The sequence below is a fragment of the Ornithorhynchus anatinus genome, chromosome 17 (genome assembly GCF_004115215.2).
Source record: "Ornithorhynchus anatinus isolate Pmale09 chromosome 17, mOrnAna1.pri.v4, whole genome shotgun sequence".
Taxonomy (NCBI): Eukaryota; Metazoa; Chordata; class Mammalia; order Monotremata; family Ornithorhynchidae; genus Ornithorhynchus; species Ornithorhynchus anatinus.
In genome coordinates, this window is record NC_041744.1 from 3,896,596 (window position 1) to 3,915,259 (window position 18,664).

Here is an 18,664-nt window from a genome sequence, read left to right on the forward strand (position 1 = left end):
AGCGCTTAACTAATATCACAATCATTATTATTATCTTAATGCCTAATATTCAATCTGCTAAGGTCTGTGCAGAGAACGGACCTTTATTCATCGCTCTGTGGTCCAGGATGGCTTAAGCTTCATGACCGGGAAGTCTGGCAATCTCAATTTTGTTTTCCGCTCTGTCACTAACATTTTCTCGAATGGTATTTGTTAACGCTTACTATATGCCAGGCATTGTACTAAGCACTGAGGGAGATACAAGCCAATCGGGTTGGGCACAGTCCATGTCTCACGTGAGGCTCACGAATCTTTGGCCACATTTTTCAGAGGAGGTACAGAGAAGTGAAGTGGCTCACCCCAGGTCACACAGCAGACGAGTGGCGGAGTCGGAATTAGAACCCAGGGCCCTCTGACTCCCCGGGCAAGCTGCTTACCCTTTGGGTCTCAGTTTACTGCCAGAGAATTAGGGGGATTAATACAGGTTCGCGGCGAAGATGTCAGTGTCGATTCAACTTTCAAAAGCACAGGATCTGTAAATCCTCACCGAACGTCTCGACAACCTTGTCCTTTGGAAACACAAAGAAGTTATTACGGTATATATTTTTACAAAGTCTCTCGTATTGTACTCTCCCGATCACGAAATCCAATGCTCGGCCCACAGACAGCGCTCAATACACTCCACTGATTGATTCAGGCTTCCGGTTTCCACCCCAATTTTCCCCGATACAACTCTGCATCTTACACACCCAATCCGCAGGACGTTAATCCCTTCCACGCTCCTTCCTCGAGACGGACGAGAACTGCGGGGAGGGGATCGGGAGCGTGAAAACGCCGCACTCCACAGTCCCGACAGCTTGACGTTTCGACCCGACGGGACGGCGTGCAGGGACAACTGGGATTTTGAAGGATGTCGGGAACCCGATCTGGCTCTGACATCTCAACGGGGTGGCTTCACGTTCTGGCGTAATGACGACAGGGTACGGCCGGAGGAGCTTTCCGTGTGCCACAGGGTCGTCTCGACCCTCCGCGACGAGGCCCTGACGTGACGGGACGACGCCTCTACGTGCTGCGAGGACGTCTCGACCCGGAGCGACGACGTCTCCACCCGAGGGACCCGTTTGCCGACGGGGGAGGACGACGAGGCCTCGGTGCGCCGCTGACACGTCTCCGCGTGGCGGGTGGACGTGCTCGCCTGGCGAGAGGATGTCTCCAGGCGATGGGATGACGTCTCCACGCTGACGTACGACGTTTCGACCCGGTGCGACTTTTCCCCGCGTGGAGGCAGCTTTCCCTTCATGGGAGAGGACATCTTGAAGATGTGACCTGGGGTCGTAACATCCATTCATTCGATCGTCCTTATTGAGCGCTTACCGTGTGTGGAGCACTGTACTAGGCGCTTCGGAGAGTACGCTGCAACAATAAACAGACACATTCACAATCTGAGGACAGCCCACACCCCCTCCAAAAGCCAGTGGGACACAGGGTGACGTGATGAGGTCACTCCTGTCGGGTCCCCCGGCTACCTTTTTTTTTTTTAATGGTATTTGTTAAGCGCCTAGTAGGTGCCAGACACTGTTCTACGCGCCGGGGTAGATCCAAGCTAATCAGGTTGGACACGGTCCGTGTCCCACAGTCCAGTCTCCATTAGACAGATGAGGGAACTGAGGCACAAAGAAGTGAAGCGGCTTGCCCAGGGTCACCCGGCAGACAAGCGGCGGAGTCGGGATTAGAACCCAGATCCTCCTGACTCCCAGGTCCTTGCGCTGTCCGTTAGGCCACGTTGCAACCTGATGTTGTCCCTCCCCGGGTGATGGGCTCGGAGCAGCAGTCATCGAGGTGCCCACTTTAAAGGATGCCGTTCAAGGAGGCGCTCAGCACAGTTTAGGAGGCGCTCGGTATATACCATTGGCGATGGATGATGATGTTGCCCCGCTGCCGCCCGATGTTGTCCCTCCCCGGGGTGATGGGCTCGGAGCAGGAGTCATCCAGGTGCCCGCTTTAAAGGATGCCGTTGAAGGAGGTGCTCAGCACAGCTTAGGAAGCGCTGATGGATGATGATGGATGGTGATGTTGCCTCTCCCCCGGGGAAATGGGCTTGGAGCAGGAGTCATCGAGGTGCCCGCTTTAAAGGATGGCGTTGAAGGAGGCGCTTAGGCACTGCTTAGGAAGGGCTCAGGATGCACCACTGGTGATGGACGGTGATGCTGCTCCTCCCCAGGCTGATGGACTTGGAGCAGGAGTCATCCAGGTGCCCGCTTTAAAGGATGCCGTTGGAGGCGCTTAGCACAGCCTAGGAAGCGCTGATGATGATGGATGGTGATGTTGCCCCTCCCCAGGATGATGGGCTCGGAGCAGGAGTCAGCGAGGTGCCTACTTTAAAGGATGCCGTTGAAGGAGGCGCTCAGCACAGCTTGGGAAGCGCTGATGGATGATGATGGATGGTGATGTTGCCTCTCCCCAGGCTGATGGGCTTGGAGCAGGAGTCAGCGAGGTGCCTACTTTAAAGGATGCCGTTGAAGGAGGCGCTCAGCACAGCTTAGGAAGGGCTCAGGACGCACCACGGGTGATGGACGGTGATGCTGCTCCTCCCCAGGCGGATGGGCTTGGAGCAGGAGTCATCCAGGTGCCCGCTTTAAAGGCTGCCGTTGAAGGAGGCGCTCAGCACAGTTTAGGAAGGGCTCAGGACGCACCACGGGTGATGGACGGTGATGTTGCTCCTCCCCAGGCGGATGGGCTTGGAGCAGGAGTCATCCCGGTGCCCGCTTTAAAGGCTGCCCTTGAAGGAGGCGCTCAGCACAGCTCAGGAAGGGCTCAGGATGCAGCACTGATGCTGATGCTGCCTCCCATGAGGATCCAGGCCAAGGGTTTGCCTCCTCAGGTGGCCGCGGGTCAGTCCTGCCCGGCCTCTGGCCACCGCCCAACCCGCCGAGGCGGCCGGGCCCGGGGGGGAGGGGGAGGGGGAGGGCCTGGCGGGCGTCAGAGCGAGGCCCGGCCCGCCGCCATCCCACAAGGCCCCGGACCGGAAGTGGCCGCTCCCGCCGCCGCTCGGGGAAGTCGTCGGCGGGCAGGCGGGGCGCGAGCCACTTCCGGCGCCGAGGGCGGGCCTGGCCGGTGCCGTTGCCATGGAGACGGGTGAGTGGCGGCGGCCTTCAGCTCGTGGGGGGCGGGAGGGGGCGTCCACCTCCTGGTGGAGTGTAGTGGACTCTCCCCAACGCTCAGTCACCGGGATGCCATCAGGTAGGCGCTTCCCGGGTGCCCTGCACTGCCCGAAGCGCTCTTCCAAGGCACCAGGTCCCCTCTCCATCCCCATTTTGCACATAATGTCCGTATTTGCTAAGCGCTGACTACGGGCAGAGCACTGTTCTAAGCGCTGCGGGAGAGACAGGGTCAGGAGGTTGTTAATAATAATCATGTTGGTATTTGTTAAGCGCTTCCTATGTGCAGAGCACCGTTCTAAGCGCCGGGGCAGATACGGGGGAATCAGTTTGTCCCACCTGAGGCTCACAGATAATCCCCATTTTCCAGATGAGGTGACTGAGGCCCAGAGAAGTGAAGGGCCTCGCCCACGGTCACACGGCTGACAAGTGGCAGAGCCGGGAGTCGAACCCATGACCTCTGACTCCCAAGCCCACGCTCTTTTCAGGGAGCCACGCTGCTCCAGGGGAGGCTCCCAGGTCATCCCCATTCTATTGATTGCGAAATAAATAGAATAAATGATTCTATTTATTGCTATTGTTCTTGCCCGTCTCCCCCGATTAGACTGTGCGCCCGTCGAAGGGCAGGGACCGTCTCTATCTGTGACCCATTTGTCCATTCCAAGCGCATAGTCCAGTGCTCTGCACATAGGAAGCGCTCAGTAAATACTGTTGAGTGAATGAATGAATCCCCATTTTCCAGAGGAGGTCACTGAGGCCCAGAGAATAATAATTATAATAATGTTGGTATTTGTTAAGCGCTTACTATGTGCAGAGCACTGTTCTAAGCGCTGCGGTAGACACAGGGTCATCGGGTTGTCCCACGTGAGGCTCACAAGTTAATCCCCATTTTACAGATGAGGTAACTGAGGCACAGAGAAGTGAAGCGACTCGCCCACGGTCACACGGCCGACAAGTGGCAGAGCCGGGAGTCGAACCCATGACCTCTGACTCCGAAGCCCAGGCTCTTTCCACTGAGCCACGCTGCTTCCCAGAGAAGTGACCTGCCCACAGTCACACAGCCTTGGGCGTAGGCGGGATTAGAACCCACGACCTGTGACTCCCAAGCGCTTAGAACGGTGCTCTGCACCTAGTAAGCGCTTAACAAATACCAACATTATTATTATTATTATTAATAAGGCCTTGTGCTTTCAATTAAGCCAGGCTGCTTCTCCTCTCACCAGAACTTTTCTTCCCCCTCCGCCCCCAGCACTTAATAATAATAATGTTGGTATTTGTTAAGCGCTTACTATGTGCCAAGCACTGTTCTAAGCGCTGGGGTGGAGACAGGGTCATCAGGTTGTCCCACGGGGGGCTCACAGTCTTCATCCCCATTTGACAGATGAGGCCACTGAAGCACAGAGAGGTTAAATGACCTGCCCAAGGTCACACAGCTGACCATAATAATAATGTTGCTATTTGTTAAGCGCTTACTAGGTGCAGAGCGCTGTTCTAAGCGCTGGGGGAGATACAGGGTCATCACATTGTCCCTCGTGAGGCTCACAGTCTCCATCCCCATTTTCCAGATGAGGGAACTGAGGCACGGAGAAGTGAAGTGACTCGCCCCCAGTCACACAGCTGACAAGTGGCAGAGCAGGGATTCGAACCCATGACCTCCGGCTCCCAAGCCCGGGCTCTTTCCACCGAGCCAAGTACCATAATAATACCTACCATTGATTGATTGATTTTTCCCTTCCCAAACAGCCCCTCAGCACCGGCGTAATCTGGAAGTGTTTCTTTTATGTTGAATTTTCGGGCAAGGCGTTGTAACTGTGAATCAGATTTTCTCAGATTTCTGCTCTTCTTCCCCCGTAATAGATGACGCCGGAAATCGCCTTCGGTTTCAGCTGGAGTTGGAGTTTGTGCAGTGCTTGGCTAACCCAAACTACCTCAACTGTAAGTGCTCAGGACGTTGACGTTGGGTTGAGAAGAGTCGAGTTCAAGGGGTTTGTGGACTGATGACTTTGCGGTACCTAAAAACGGAACCTTTATAATTGGAGAAAATTGTGTTTATCCCTGTAGATGTTGCAGAGGGAAGGTTTAGAGAACTAGATTTGTACATTTCCCAGTGGAAAACTTTGGTGCCTGCCGAGGCCCGTTAATCGATATTATTCATGCATTCAATTGTATTTATTGAGCACTTACTGTGTGCAGAGCACTCTCGAAGAGTACAGTAGCACAACAAACACATTCCTGCCCACAATGAGCTCACAGTCTAGAGGGGGAGACGGACATTAATATAAATAAATCATTAGATCGATAAATTAGCGGTCAATCCAAGTATTTATTAAGCACCTACTGTATTCCCAGAATTTTCATTCTCAATGTTATTTATCGAGGGCTTACTGTGTGCAGAGCACTGTACTAAGCGCTGGGGTGGGTAGAGTAGCAGCATGGCATGGTGGAAAGAGCCCAGGCTTGGGAGTCAGAGGTCATGGGTTCGAATCCCTGCTCTGCCACTTGTCAGCTGTGTGACTGTGGGCAAGCCACTTAACTTCTCAGTGCCTCAGTTACCTCATCTGTAAAATGGGGATCAACTGTGGGACAACACAATTACCCTGTATCTCCCCCAGTGCTCTGCACATAGTAAGTGCTTATCAAATACTAACATTATTATTATTATTACAATAGAACAGCAAACATAGTTCTGCCTACAGTGAACTCACAGTCTAGAAGGGGAGACAGACATTAATATAAGTAAATAGATAAATAAATAGATCAATAAATAAATTCAGCTGGTCAATCCAAGTATTTATTAAGCACCTACTGGGTTCCCAGGATCATCCTTAGAGAAGCAGCATGGCTCAGCGGAAAGAGCATGGGCTTAGGAGTCAGAGGTCATGGGTTCTAATTCCGGCTCCGCCACCTGTCTGCCGTGTGACTTTGGGCAAGTCACTTCATCTGTAAAATGGGGATTAAGACTGTGAGCCTCACAGGACAGGACAACCTGATTACCCCAGAGCTTAGAGCAGTGCTCGGCGCATAGTAAGCGCTTAACAAATACCAACATCGTCATTATTATTATTATCAGTGGTGTTTATTGAGTGCTTAGTATGTACAGTGCACTGTACTAGGCGCTGAGAGAGCACAATGCAACAGAGTCGGTAGACATGTTCCCGGCCTGCAGTGAGCTTACAGTCTAGAGGGACTTTAGAAAGTATTTGGGAGAGTTACAGTAATTAGACACCATTACTGCCCTTGAGGATTTTACAATCTAATGGGGGAGAGACATACAAAATAAATCTCAGATGGGAAGACCAGAATGGAAAGGTGGAAATGTAGATGGGTAAGTGCTTAAATAGCAGAAAATGAAAATGGATACATACTTAAGTAATAATAATCATAATGATGGCATTTGTTAAGCCTTTCTATGCCCAAAGCACTGTTCATTCATTCATTCAATAGTATTTATTGAGCACTTAAATAGAATCAGGGTGATGTACATCTCATTAAACAAAATAAATAAAATAAATAGGGTGATAAAGATATATACAGTCGAGCGGACGAGTACAGTGCTGAGGGGGTGGGATGGGAGAGGGGGGAGGAGGCGAGGGGGATACAAGGTGATCAGGTTGTCCCACGTGGGGCTCACAGTCTTCATCCCCATTTTCCAGATGGGGTAACTGAGGCACAGAGAAGTGAAGTGACTTGCCCAAAGTCACACAGCTGACGAGCGGCAGAGCCGGGATTTGAACCCATGACCTCCGACTCCCCAGCCCGTGCTCTTCCCACCGAGCCACGCTGCTTCTCTACCGTAGGTGGCTGTTGACTGCGGACGTTCAGAAGAAAACTTAGAGAAACAGCCTGGCCTAGTGGAAAGAGCTCAGGCCTGGGAGTCAGAGGACCTGGGTTCTAATCCCGGCTCTGCCGGTTCCTTGCTGTGTGATCTCGGGAAAGTCACTTAACTTCTCTGGGCCTCGATGACCTCATCTATAAAATGAGGCTTCAATCCTCCTCTCTCCAATTTAGACTCCGAGTCCCACGCGGAACAGGTACTGTGTCCAACCTGCTGAACTCGCACCTACCCCAGTGCTTAGAACAGTGTCCGACACCAAGTGCTTAACAAATCCCATAAAAAAAAATCAAAACGCTTTTATGTTCTGTGTGATACGAGTTGTAGCTTCACGTAATTTCCTTTGAATTTGAGTCTAAGCGTATGGTGTTTTTTATCTTTCAGTTCTTGCCCAGCGAGGTTATTTCAAAGACAAAGCATTTGTTAATTATCTGAAGTACTTACTTTACTGGAAGGAACCTGAATATGCCAAGTACTTAAAGTATGTATTATTTACTGCTGCCCCGTACTTTGGAATTAGTATACAGAATGCGCTAGCCAATACCCAATATGTTGATGGTCGCGGGGAGGGATGGGCTGGGTTGGGTTGGGAAGCGCGTATATATTTTCCAGGCAGGGCAGTGGTTCTTCCCTTGGGGTGCCCCTGACTGGGCTTCTGTATTTACCCCAGTTTCTTGCTCACAGGGTTGTGGTTGGTGGCAAATCTTATTGATTTCAACATTGTGACCGTATAAGGGGATGGCAGTTTTGAAACCGACTTTTCCGCCCGAGATCCGACAGAGGAGGTGTTTCGCTTGTGCTGGCGATTTCTGCGCGGCCCCGAATCACCCCGTGTTTTGGATACGGTTAATGTGGAGTAGATGTAGCGAAGAAAATCAGTTGTCCTAGTTGGACCAAGTCAATAGACAACTAGGTTTTCAGCACAAGCTATCGAGCAGTGTGGTGTACGTGACGAGACCGCAGACCTGGGAGTCAGAAGGACCCGAGTTCTAATCGTGGCTCTGCCACTTATCCGGTTGGTGACCTTGGGCAAAGCACTTTGCTTCTCAAGGCCTCCGTTACCTCATCAGTAAAACGAGCCCCACGTGGGACATGGACTGTTATCTAACCTGATTAGCTTGTATCTTCCCCAGCACCTAGAAGGGTGCCTGGCAAGTAGTAAGCGCTTAACAAATATCATTAAAAGACAAAAGCGAAACTATCACTAGAGCAAGGAGGGCTATTCACTGAGGCATTTTGCAGTAATAGGTGAACGCAAGATGTTTAAAGGGTCACAGGCAGAGTTAATGATTTCCAGCTTTGTCTAGCGGGTTAGAGAATAAGCCCTGAAAGACACACTTTCATTCATTCAATAGTATTTATTGAGCGCTTACTATGTGCAGAGCACTTAAAATACTTAAAAGGTTATCCGGGAACCCTCCCATCTTTAGCTCGAGGGAAGTGGCCTGGCTTAGTGGGTAGAGCACGGGCCTGGGAGTCGGAAGGTCCTGGGTTCTAAACCCAGCTCTGCCATTTGTCTGCCGTGTGACCTTGGGTAAGTCACTTCACTTCTCTGGGCCTCAGTTACCTCATCTGTAAAATGGGGATTAAGAGGGTGCGCTCCATGTGGGACAGGGAGTGTCCCCGACCGGATTAACTTGTATAACAGTGCTCTGCACATAGTAAGTGCTTAACAAATACCAACATTATTGTTATCATCATCTTTGTTAAGCACTTACTATGTGCCAGGCACTGTACTGAGCGCTGGGGTGGATACAGTGAAATCGGGTTGGACACAGTCCCTGTCCCATGCGGGGCTCGCGGTCTCAAGCCCCGTTTTACAGCTGAGGTAACTGAGCCACGGGGAAGTGACTTCCCCAAGGTCACCCAGTACCTACCCCAGCTCTTGGAACGGCTCTCGGCACACAGTAAGTGCTGAGCGAGAATCGTAATTATGATTATTTCTGATTTTTATTGCAGGTATCCTCAGTGCCTGCACATGCTTGAGCTGCTGCAGTACGAACACTTCCGGAAAGAACTAGTCAATGCCCAGTGCGCCAAGTTCATTGACGAGCAGCAGATCCTACACTGGCAGCATTATTCACGGAAAAGAATGCGCCTTCAGCAAGCCCTGGCAGAACAGCAGCAACAGAACAACACCTCAGGAAAATGAAGAGCATATTCCCGCCTACCCGTCTAAATCACGTATCTCCGTAAAGTTAAGGAAAAAGACTCCACGCTTAACTTTTCTGTGGCGGCCGTGTAAGGTTCTCTCCTTCTTATAAACAAGGGATTCCTCCGTCTCCTTTTGCATTATTTTTTTTTTTTTTAAGTTGGAAATGCTGGAGTCCTGGAATGATTGATGTGTGAACTCCCTCTGAAGGATGAATTGAAATAAGTTCACAAGTATAAAAGGATGTCACAGTCAGAATAGAGGGGCTTCCGCAGCAAGGGTCGTGTTGATGAACTTCCTTGTTGTGGACAGCTGGTACAGTCACCCATCTTTCATGGAGGGGTGAAGATACGGTTAGGATTGATGTGTTAAAGTTCCTCTTTGTCCATCCTCTAGGTGAACCCTTCCCTCATTTTGTCACTTAGGGTGGAGAGGTAGGAACAGCAGGTAGTGTAAGCACTCGGATGAATACAATTGTGAAGGGACTAGAGACTTAAAAGGAAAGCAGGATCCTTTATGGACCAGCGCTAGACCCCCCCCCCCCCCAGCTTCCTGTTTTTGATTCTATGTATCAACTCGGGGTTCGTTACAGAACAGTCTCAGGCGTGGAGAAGAATGTTCTCTAGTTTTTTTCCATCCTCTGTCAATAACATCATGAAAATATTTTAGTCGAGCAGTGGGTACCTGCTCTGATGTTTCCCTGCTAGCAAGGGCTACTGCACTGTAGAATTTGAGGGCTAGTGAGCGAAGTCTGATGATCTCTGGACTGGCTGATGAATGAGTGGAGTGTGAGGGGGTTTGGGCTGGGCCAGCTCGGTTTTTCTCGAGTTCGCAGGGGCTTGGTTTGGATGATGTGACATGAGGATCTGGACTGGTACGAGGAACTGGGGAGAGAATAAGGATATTTTTTTCCCTCCCAATCCTCCCTGCCTTAATTGCTCCAAGCAAGGGTGCTGCCATCGGCAACTTGTGATCTGGACTCAGGAGTGAAGTGAGATAAGGGTGGGGAAAAGACAGGCTAAAGGTCAGCTCAGTGCTCAGAGGCATGTTTTGCACATCAATCCGGCTGCACTAAGCACTTGAGAGACCGGTTTTAACAGCTGGTAGACAGTCCCTGCCCTCAGCAAGCTTACAGCCTAGAGGGAGACAGTAATAGAAATAAATACTGGATCTGTACTTAGGGGCTGAGGGAGGGGTCGATGAAGGACAAAAATCCAAGTACAAGGGAGAGGCAGAAGGGAAGGGGAGATGAGATGAGAGCCTAGTTGGGGAAGGCCTCTTGGAGATGTGCCTTCGAATAAGAGTACAGATAACTCAGTCACCCGAGTTTTTCTACTGTATTTGGTTCTTCATCCACGAGAAAGGGTCCTGGGTGATAGGAGTCCGATAGAGAAAGGGGTGTAGGTTCCTGGTGAAAGCGAGTCTCTTGTACTTAATAAATCACGGTCCTGGCTTGCTGCTTTGAAACCCACCGTTTCTGCACTTCTACAGACACGCACCCCAAAAACATTGATTAGAAGTAGTTTATTCAAGCCAAGGGGTCGCAGGCACCCATCACACCTGTTCAGTTTTTTAGTAGATTCATGTCTGTGAAAGTGTTAAGGGGATCATGTGTCAAGCCAGCAAATGGTTTAAAAAAAAAAAAAAGTCAGGAGATTTAAAAAAAGGAGAATCAGTCTTCCGCAAAGAGCATCTGCACCAGATCTGCCTTGCTACATTCAGACTCCACCAGCTTCTGAGGCTGAAAGAGAGAAGCACAAGTCAAGATTGTACAGAGTAACATTTCAGCACCAACTGAGTTATAGGGAGGAAAAAGACATTCTTTCCTAGGGACTGACAAAGCTTAGTAGCGTAGCTAACACCGACTAGTTGGAACATGTCACCGGTGACTCAATAGACATTTGGTCCAGTGTGCTCGTTAATGATTCCTGGGTCCTTCATAAAAGCATACCATCCTTTTAATTATGGCGTAAAGACAGGAACACGGGAAAGGTTTCTCCCCCCCGTATGCCCACATTTGTTATTGCGAGGACATTGGGAGGTGATCAGATGATTAGCAACAACCTCTATTGTGTGACTGTCAGGGTGGGGTGGTCACTGGAGGGGAGATATGTGGCCAGATTTCCCAAACGCCCCTCTAGCAAAGATCTGGGCCGTGTCCCGTTCCTCCCTCCGTCCTCTACTGGGCTCTTCCACCGGTGGAGATTTAATGTGCCAGTCAGTTATTGCTATGTGAATGCTTACTCTGTGCAGAGCACTGTACTAAGCACTTGGGAGAGTACCAGACGGTGAGCTTACATGTTTTCGAACCGGTTCACAGGGACAGCTCTAATCTTTCGACCTCTACACTGTAAGCTCCTTGGTAGGGAATGGGTCTACCGGCTCTGTGACGCTTTCCCAAGTGCTTAGTTCAGTGCTCTGCACGCAGAAGGAACACACTAAATTCCACTGACACCTGCAATACCAGTGAGTTTAGTAATCGTCCCTGCCTTATATGTACATGGTGGATAGAGCACTTAAAAAGATAAGGTTTGGCAGCTGTGACCTGAGGGGACAGCAGCCTGCCAGGTACTTTAGACTATTTCTCCATGAGGGCATCTCGTTTCTCACACCACAACACATTTAAGTAAGTGAAGAGAGAGGTACTCACAGTCCCATATTTAAGTAGAGTGGGCACAGCAGTTATCTTCAAGTTCTTTCGAAATTCATTGTTTGGATCTTTCCAGCTATTAAAGAGGAAGAGCGGGGTTAGGATAGATGGTTCCAACTTTTGAGATGCAAAGTGGCACACCACTTTTCTCACTATCAAAACCTTTCGAGGTGATGTCGATCTGAGAGTTTACATCGAAACGGACCGTTCTTGAATGAGTTTGGTGTACGTACACAGGGAAGGCAAGGACCCATCCCATGGTTGGTTGGGGAGGTTTGGAATTCGGTCAGAGAAAGCCTTTAAAAAAAGTTACCAGTATTCCAATATTCTCATTTAACGTGTTCCATCGGCACGGTGATGTCCCACCTGCTTCGTTCACTTCAGTAAAGCGTCACTAGACCTGAAACAATGGTTTCTAAAATATGCCTAAGGAGATAACGAACCAAAAAGTTACTTACTATGATCGGTCTCCTACTTGGCAGTAGATGAATACAGCTCCCGCAGGAATGTTTTTCAGGGCCTCCCGTACAATCGGTTCAGCTGAGAGGTAAAGATGATACGAAGCTGAAGGGGGTTCAAGGTGGCAGGCACTACCCAGATTAAGCACACTGTAGACTTTAGTCTGGTTTAATAACCCTAATCAAGTGGGAAGTAGTGCGTGACCAAAGAAAGTGAGAGGCCCTCAAAGAAAAGGCTGATATTCCTGGAAAGTGGTTTTTTCCTTTTGGGTGCATGTAGTTAAGGAAACCCTTGTTGGGCTGAATGACAAGGTGGATGGGTTTGCTTTTTTTTTTTGGAGAAAGATATAATGTGCAAGAAAGAGATAAGACAGAGAGGAGAATGAACTATTCAGATTTTCCTAATCCGTCCTCCCAGTTTCAGTTTAGTGCCATTGTTCTTGTCTGTCCGTCTCCCCCGATTAGACCGTAAGCCCGTCAAACGGCAGGGACTGTCTCTATCTGTTGCCGACTTGTTCATCCCAAGCGCTTAGTACAGTGCTCTGCACATAGTAAGCGCTCAATAAATACTACTGAATGAATGAAAAACCACCCGCCAGAGAACAACAAAAATCTTTTGGGTCACGGATGATCTGGCCCTTCCGCATAGAACGGGCAGATCCTGCCCCGTTGCCTTCGTTTTAGAGAGGGAGAACAATCGGTGCTGGGCACTGTGCTAAGCACTCAGTGGAGTACAGTAGAACTAGCAGTCACGATCGCTGCCCTCCAGGAATTACAAACGAGCAGAGGAGACAGACATATGTTCGTTCGTTCATTCAGTCGGTCGTTTTTGAGTGCTTACCATGAGCAGGTCACTCTCCTAAGCGCTTGGGAGAGCACAATTATAAGCAGACATTCCCTGCCCCCAACGGGCTATAACAAATGACAGACAAAAAACACGAAAGCTCCTTGTGGGCAGGGAACATGTCTACCAACTCCACTAAAATAATTACGGTATCTGTTAAGCGCTTACTATGTGCCAGGGGCTACACTAAGCGCTGGGGTAGATACAAGGAAATCAGGTTGGACACAGCCCGCATGGGGCTCACAGTCTCACTTCCCATTTTCCAGCTGAGGTCACTGAGGCCCAGAGAAGTAAAGTCACTTGCCCAAGGTCACACAACAGACAAGGGGCGGAGCAGGACTAGAACCCATGACTTCTGACTCCCAGGCCCGGGCTCCGTCCACTACCCCCTGATGACGACAGCACTTGTTAAGCGCTGCAACGTGGCTTGGGAGTGAGGGGTCGTGGGTTCTAATCCCCACTCTGCCGCCTGTCAGCTGCGTGACCTTGGGCAAGTCACTTCCCTTCCTCTAGGCCTCAGGGACCTCATCTGGAAAATGGGGACGAAGACTGTGAGCCTCACGTGGGACCACCTTGTAGCTCCCCCACTGCTCAGAACAGCGCTTGGCACATAGTAAGCCCTTAACAAATACCACCATTATTATTAAGTGTTCAGTAAGTAGGACGGGATGGAGAGCAGAAAAGCAGCGTGGCTCGGTGGAAAGTGTCCGGGCTTGGGTGTCAGAGGTCGTGGGTTCGAATCCCCGTTCTGCCGCTCGCCAGCTCTGTGACCACGAGCAAGTCACTTCAGCGTGGCTCGGTGGCAAGAGCCCGGGCTTGGGAGTCGGAAGTCGTGGGTTCGAATCCCGCCTCCGCCGCTTGCCAGCGGTGTGACCGTGGGCAAATCACTTCACTTCTCTGGGCCTCAGTTCCCTCATCAGTAAAATGGGGATGAAGACGGGGAGCCCCACGTGGAACAACCTGATCCCCTCGTGTTCCCCAGCGCTTAGAACAGTGATTTGCCCATTGTAAGCGCTTACCAAATACCATCATTATCCTTAGTAACTTCTCTGGGCCTCAGTGACCCCCGGCTCCGCCACTTGGCAGCTGTGTGACGGTGGGCAAGTCACTTCACTTCTCTGGGCCTCAGTGACCTCATCTGTAAAACGGGGATGAAGACCGGGAGCCCCACGTGCGCTTAGGACAGGGCTCCGCCCATAGTAAGCGCTTAACCAATACCAACATTATCATCTGTAAAATGGGAATAAAGACTGGCAGCCTCCCGTGGGCCAATCTGAAGACCCCGGATCTCCCCCAGCGCTTACCACAGCGCTCTGCACATGGTAAGCACATAAATACCGTCAAAGGGCAGGGACCGTCTCTCTCCGTTGCCGACTTGTTCATTCCAAGCGCTCGGTCCAGTGCCCGGCACATAGTAAGCGCTCAATAAATACTATCGAATGAATGAAATACCCACATCATTCTTATTAAAGGCGTCCAGAGTGGGGTCCTGGGGGGGGAGGCCGCGCCTCACCTTGCTCGCAGTCCGGGCACCAGCTCCGGCCGTCGGCGCTCTTGGAGCCGGTGAAGTAGACGAAGACGGTCTTGCCGCGGTTGTCGTCCAGCGCCCGGCTGCACCGCTCGTAGCCGCTCACCTGCAGCTCCTCGCAGCGCGCCATGGCGCCACCCACTGCGCTCCCCAGCCGCGCCCCGCGGCATTTGTAGCCGGCGGGGAGGAGGGGGTCACGTGCTCGGGGCCGCTCTTGAAGGGGACGTGACTCATTCACAGCCCTCCCCCCCCCCCCAACGCCCCGAGCCGCTACGGCGGCCCGCGAGGGACCCATTTCTGCCGCGCGAGGCCCCCCCCCTCGCCCCTCCCTCCGGCCCCGCCCCCTAGCTGCGCCCTGTCGTTCATTCATTCGCTCACCCACTCACTCATTCATTCGTTCATTCATTCATTCACTCACTCATTCGTTCACTCACTCACTCGTTCATTCATTCATTCATTCGCTCATTCATTCATTCATTCGCTCACTCATTCGTTCATTCATTCACTCGTTCATTCATTCATTCACTCACTCGTTCACTCACTCATTCACTCACTCGTTCATTCATTCATTCATTCGCTCACTCATTCACTCGTTCATTCATTCATTCACTCACTCGTTCACTCACTCATTCGTTCACTCGTTCATTCATTCATTCACTCGTTCATTCATTCATTCACTCACTCGTTCATTCATTCATTCGCTCACTCACTCATTCATTCACTCGTTCATTCATTCACTCACTCACTCGTTCACTCACTCATTCATTCACTCGTTCATTCATTCATTCATTCCTTCACTCACTCGTTCATTCATTCATTCACTCGTTCATTCGTTCACTCACTCGTTCATTCATTCACTCACTCGTTCATTCATTCATTCACTCGTTCATTCATTCACTCACTCGTTCATTCATTCGTTCATTCCTTCACTCATTCATTCACTCACTCACTCATTCGTTCCTTCATTCACTCACTCACTCTCTCAGTCATTCACTCACTCATTCACCATTCGTTCATTCATTCGTTCATTCACCCATTCATTGCTTCGTATTTTTTTGAGCGCTTCCCTCGCTTGGCGCTTGGAATGTACAAGTGGGCAAGAGATAGAGCCGGTCCCCGCCCAACAACGGGCTCAACAATGGAGACAGTAAAACCAAACCACTAGACTACTTGCTTGGTTGTGTTTTGTCTTTCTCCCCCGTTTAGACTGTGAGCCCGTAGACTACTTGTTCTGTTTTGTTGTCTTTTTCCTCCGTTTAGACTGTGAGCCTGTACACTACTTGTTTTCTTGTCTTTTATTGTCCTTTTCCTCCGTTTAGACTGTGAGCCCGTAGACTACTTGTTGTCTTTTCTTGTCTTTTTCCTCCGTTTAGACTGTGAGCCTGTAGACTACTTGTTTTCTTGTCTTTTCTTGTCTTTTTCCTCCCTTTAGACTGTGAGCCTGTAGACTACTTGTTTTCTTGTCTTTTATTGTCTTTTTCCTCCGTTTAGACTGTGAGCCCGTAGACTACTTGTTGTCTTTTCTTGTCTTTTTCCTCCGTTTAGACTGTGAGCCTGTAGACTACTTGTTTTCTTGTCTTTTCTTGTCTTTTTCCTCCCTTTAGACTGTGGGCCTGTAGACGACTTGTTTTCTTTCTTTTCTTGTCTTTTTCCTCCGTTTAGACTGTGAGCCCGTAGACTACTTGTTGTCTTTTCTTGTCTTTTTCCTCCGTTTAGACTGTGAGCCTGTAGACTCCTTGCTTTCCTGTCTTTTATTGTCTTTTTCCTCCCTTTAGACTGTGAGCCTGTAGACTACTTGTTGTCTTTTCTTGTCTTTTTCCTCCGTTTAGACTGTGAGCCTGTAGACTACTTGTTTTCTTGTCTTTTATCGTCTTTTTCCTCCGTTTAGACTGTGAGCCTGTAGACGACTTGTTTTCTTTCTTTTCTTGTCTTTTTCCTCCGTGTAGACTGTGAGCCCGTAGCCTACTTGTTTTCTTGTCTTTCATCGTCTGTCTCCCCCGTTTAGACTGTGAGCCCGTGGTGGGGCAGGGGTTGCCTCTATCTGTTGCCGAATTGCACATCGCCAGCGCTTCGTACAGCGCTCCGCCCAGCGTAAACGCTCACTAAATCGGCCCGAAGGAGTGAATGAAAGAACGACAGGAGGGGGGAGCGGCGCGGGGTCGGGTTCCCGGCGGGCCCCGCGGCCGTTGCCATGACAGCAGGGTGACGGGCAGGACGAGGCCCCGGCGGGGACGGGTTGGGTTCCCGGCGGGCCCCGCGGCCGTTGCCATGACAGCAGGGTGACGGGCAGGACGAGGCCCGGGCGGGGACGGGTTGGGTTCCCGGCGGGCCCCGCGGCCGTTGCCATGACAGCAGGGTGACGGGCAGGACGAGGCCCGGGCGGGCCCGGGCGCGGCCTCCCCTCAGCCCACCGACGCGAGGCCCGCAGCGCCGGGCAGGACGCGGACCCGGACCCGAAGCCGGATCCGACCCCGACCCCGACCCCGACCCCACCCTTGGGAGGCAGGTCAGACAGCCCCCACCGCCCCCCGACGCCGACCGGGCCCCGCCAGGAGGCCCCGCCGAACCGCCCCGCCGTTTGGGCCGCTACTCACTCACTCCTTCACTCACTCACTCACTCACTCACTCACTCACTCACTCACTCACTCCTCTCATTCATTCATTCATTCACTCACTCACTCCTCTCGCTCATTCATTCACTCACTCATTCGCCCATTCATTCAGTCACTCATTCATTCATTCATTCGCTCGCTCATTCATTCACTCACTCATTCGCTCACTCATTCACTCACTCACGCACTCACTCACTCATTCACTCCCTCCCTCATTCATTCACCCACTCACTCATTCACTCGTTCACTCATTCATTCACTCACTCATTCACTCACCCATTCACACCCATTCACTTACTCACACATTCATTCATTCACCCATTCACTCACTCACTCCTTCACTCACTCATTCACTCACACATTCACTCACTCACACATTCATTCACCCATTCACTCACTCACACATTCATTCACCCATTCACTCACTCCTTCAGTCACTCATTCATTCACTCACACATTCATTCATTCATTCACTGACTCATAATAATAATGTTGGTATTTGTTAAGTGCTTACTAAGTGCCAAGTACTGTTCTAAGCCCTGGAGTAGTCCTCTGACTCCCAAGCCCCTGCTCGACTCCACCACGTTGTGCTTTTCATGGAGTAAGCGCTCAATCAGTACGATTGAGTGAGTGGGTGAGTGAGTGAATGAATGAATGAGTGAATGAATGAATGAGTGAGGGGATGAATAAAAAATAAAAATAAATGGTGGTATTTGTTAAGTGCTTACTATGTGCAAAGCACTGTTCTAAGCACTGGGGGATACATGGTGATCAGGTTGTCCCACGTGGGGCTCACAGTTTTCATCCCCATTTTGCAGATGAGGTCACTGAGGCACAGAGAAGTTAAATGCCTTGCCCAAAGTCTCACAGCTGGCAAGCGGCAGAGCTGGGATTAGAACCCACAACCTCAGCCTCCCAAGCCTGGGCTCTTTCCCCTGAGCCATGTGAATGAGTGAGTGAGTGAGTGAGAAGCTGTGTGGCTTAGTGGAAACAGCCTGGGCTTGGGAGTCCCAGGTTGTGGGTTCTAATCCCAGCTCCGCCACTTGTCAGCTGTGTGACCTTGGGCAAGTCACTTCCCTTCCTCTGTGCCTCAGTGACCTCATCTGTAAAATGGGGAGGAGACGGTGAGCCCCACGGGGGACAACCCGATCACCTCGTATCTCCTCAAGCACTTAGAACGGTGCTGGACACAGAGTAAGCGCTTAACAAATACCATCATTATTATTATTATTACCAAGCGCTTGGGAGAGTCCGCTAGAACAACAGAGAGATGCTCTTCCTGCCCCCAACGAGCTCGCACCGTTAGAGGGGAGCTCACAGCCTAGAGGTGTCGGTGGCAAGAAAGCTCACCTCTTCCAGGAGGCCTTCCAGACTGAGCCCTCCCTTTCCCTCTGCCCTTCTTCCCTTCCCCATTCCCCCTCCCTCTGCTCTACCCCTTCCCCTCCCCACAG

At 50.8% G+C, this 18,664-nt stretch overlaps 4 protein-coding genes across 6 annotated transcripts in view; 2 read left to right on the top strand and 2 right to left on the bottom strand.

The window, feature by feature from the left end:
- Positions 1-358: 358 nt before the first annotated feature.
- On the bottom strand, positions 359-1,577 carry C17H17orf100 (chromosome 17 C17orf100 homolog). Of its 2 annotated transcripts, XR_005661014.1 has the most exons (2): positions 729-1,577; positions 359-548 (listed from the first exon to the last, which is right to left on the bottom strand). XR_005661014.1 is itself a non-coding variant. In XM_039914592.1 (1 exon), exon 1 carries the CDS (start codon positions 1,322-1,324, stop codon positions 920-922), a length of 405 nt encoding a protein of 134 aa, XP_039770526.1. In that variant the 5' UTR covers positions 1,325-1,577; the 3' UTR covers positions 564-919. The 2 variants fall into 2 exon arrangements, 1 of the variants encoding a protein (XP_039770526.1); XM_039914592.1 differs by lacking the exon at positions 359-548 and having other exon boundaries at positions 564-1,577.
- A 1,546-nt stretch (positions 1,578-3,123) lies between these two features.
- On the top strand, positions 3,124-9,251 carry MED31 (mediator complex subunit 31). Its single transcript, XM_007665078.4, has 4 exons — positions 3,124-3,219; positions 4,995-5,072; positions 7,354-7,450; positions 8,929-9,251. The coding sequence occupies exons 1-4, from the start codon at positions 3,210-3,212 to the stop codon at positions 9,119-9,121; spliced, it is 378 nt and encodes a 125-aa protein (XP_007663268.1). The 5' UTR covers positions 3,124-3,209; the 3' UTR covers positions 9,122-9,251.
- Positions 9,252-10,630: 1,379 nt separating this feature from the next.
- On the bottom strand, positions 10,631-14,807 carry TXNDC17 (thioredoxin domain containing 17). Its single transcript, XM_001513722.5, has 4 exons — positions 14,587-14,807; positions 12,230-12,311; positions 11,772-11,847; positions 10,631-10,862 (listed from the first exon to the last, which is right to left on the bottom strand). Exons 1-4 carry the CDS (start codon positions 14,729-14,731, stop codon positions 10,794-10,796), a joined length of 372 nt encoding a protein of 123 aa, XP_001513772.1. The 5' UTR covers positions 14,732-14,807; the 3' UTR covers positions 10,631-10,793.
- A 2,152-nt stretch (positions 14,808-16,959) lies between these two features.
- KIAA0753 (KIAA0753 ortholog) overlaps positions 16,960-18,664 on the top strand; it is a 49,343-nt gene continuing 47,638 nt past the window's right edge. For both annotated transcript variants that reach the window (XM_029082103.2, XM_029082104.2), the window contains exon 1: positions 16,960-17,107. The gene's annotated coding sequence lies outside the window, so the exon portion shown is untranslated. The remainder of the gene's footprint in view (positions 17,108-18,664) is intronic.

Coding starts and splice junctions, on each gene's coding strand:
- C17H17orf100 (XM_039914592.1), bottom strand. CDS start 1,324: ATGGATGTTACGACCCCAGGTCACATCTTCAAGATGTCCTCTCCCATG.
- MED31 (XM_007665078.4), top strand. Junction 5,073..7,353: donor TAACCCAAACTACCTCAACT/GTAAGTGCTCAG, acceptor TTTATCTTTCAG/TTCTTGCCCAGCGAGGTTAT. Junction 7,451..8,928: donor GAATATGCCAAGTACTTAAA/GTATGTATTATT, acceptor TTTTTATTGCAG/GTATCCTCAGTGCCTGCACA.
- TXNDC17 (XM_001513722.5), bottom strand. CDS start 14,731: ATGGCGCGCTGCGAGGAGCTGCAGGTGAGCGGCTACGAGCGGTGCAGC. Junction 12,312..14,586: donor GTGCCCGGACTGCGAGCAAG/GTGAGGCGCGGC, acceptor TTTACCTCTCAG/CTGAACCGATTGTACGGGAG. Junction 10,863..11,771: donor CTCTACTTAAATATGGGACT/GTGAGTACCTCT, acceptor TCTCTCTTTCAG/CCTCAGAAGCTGGTGGAGTC.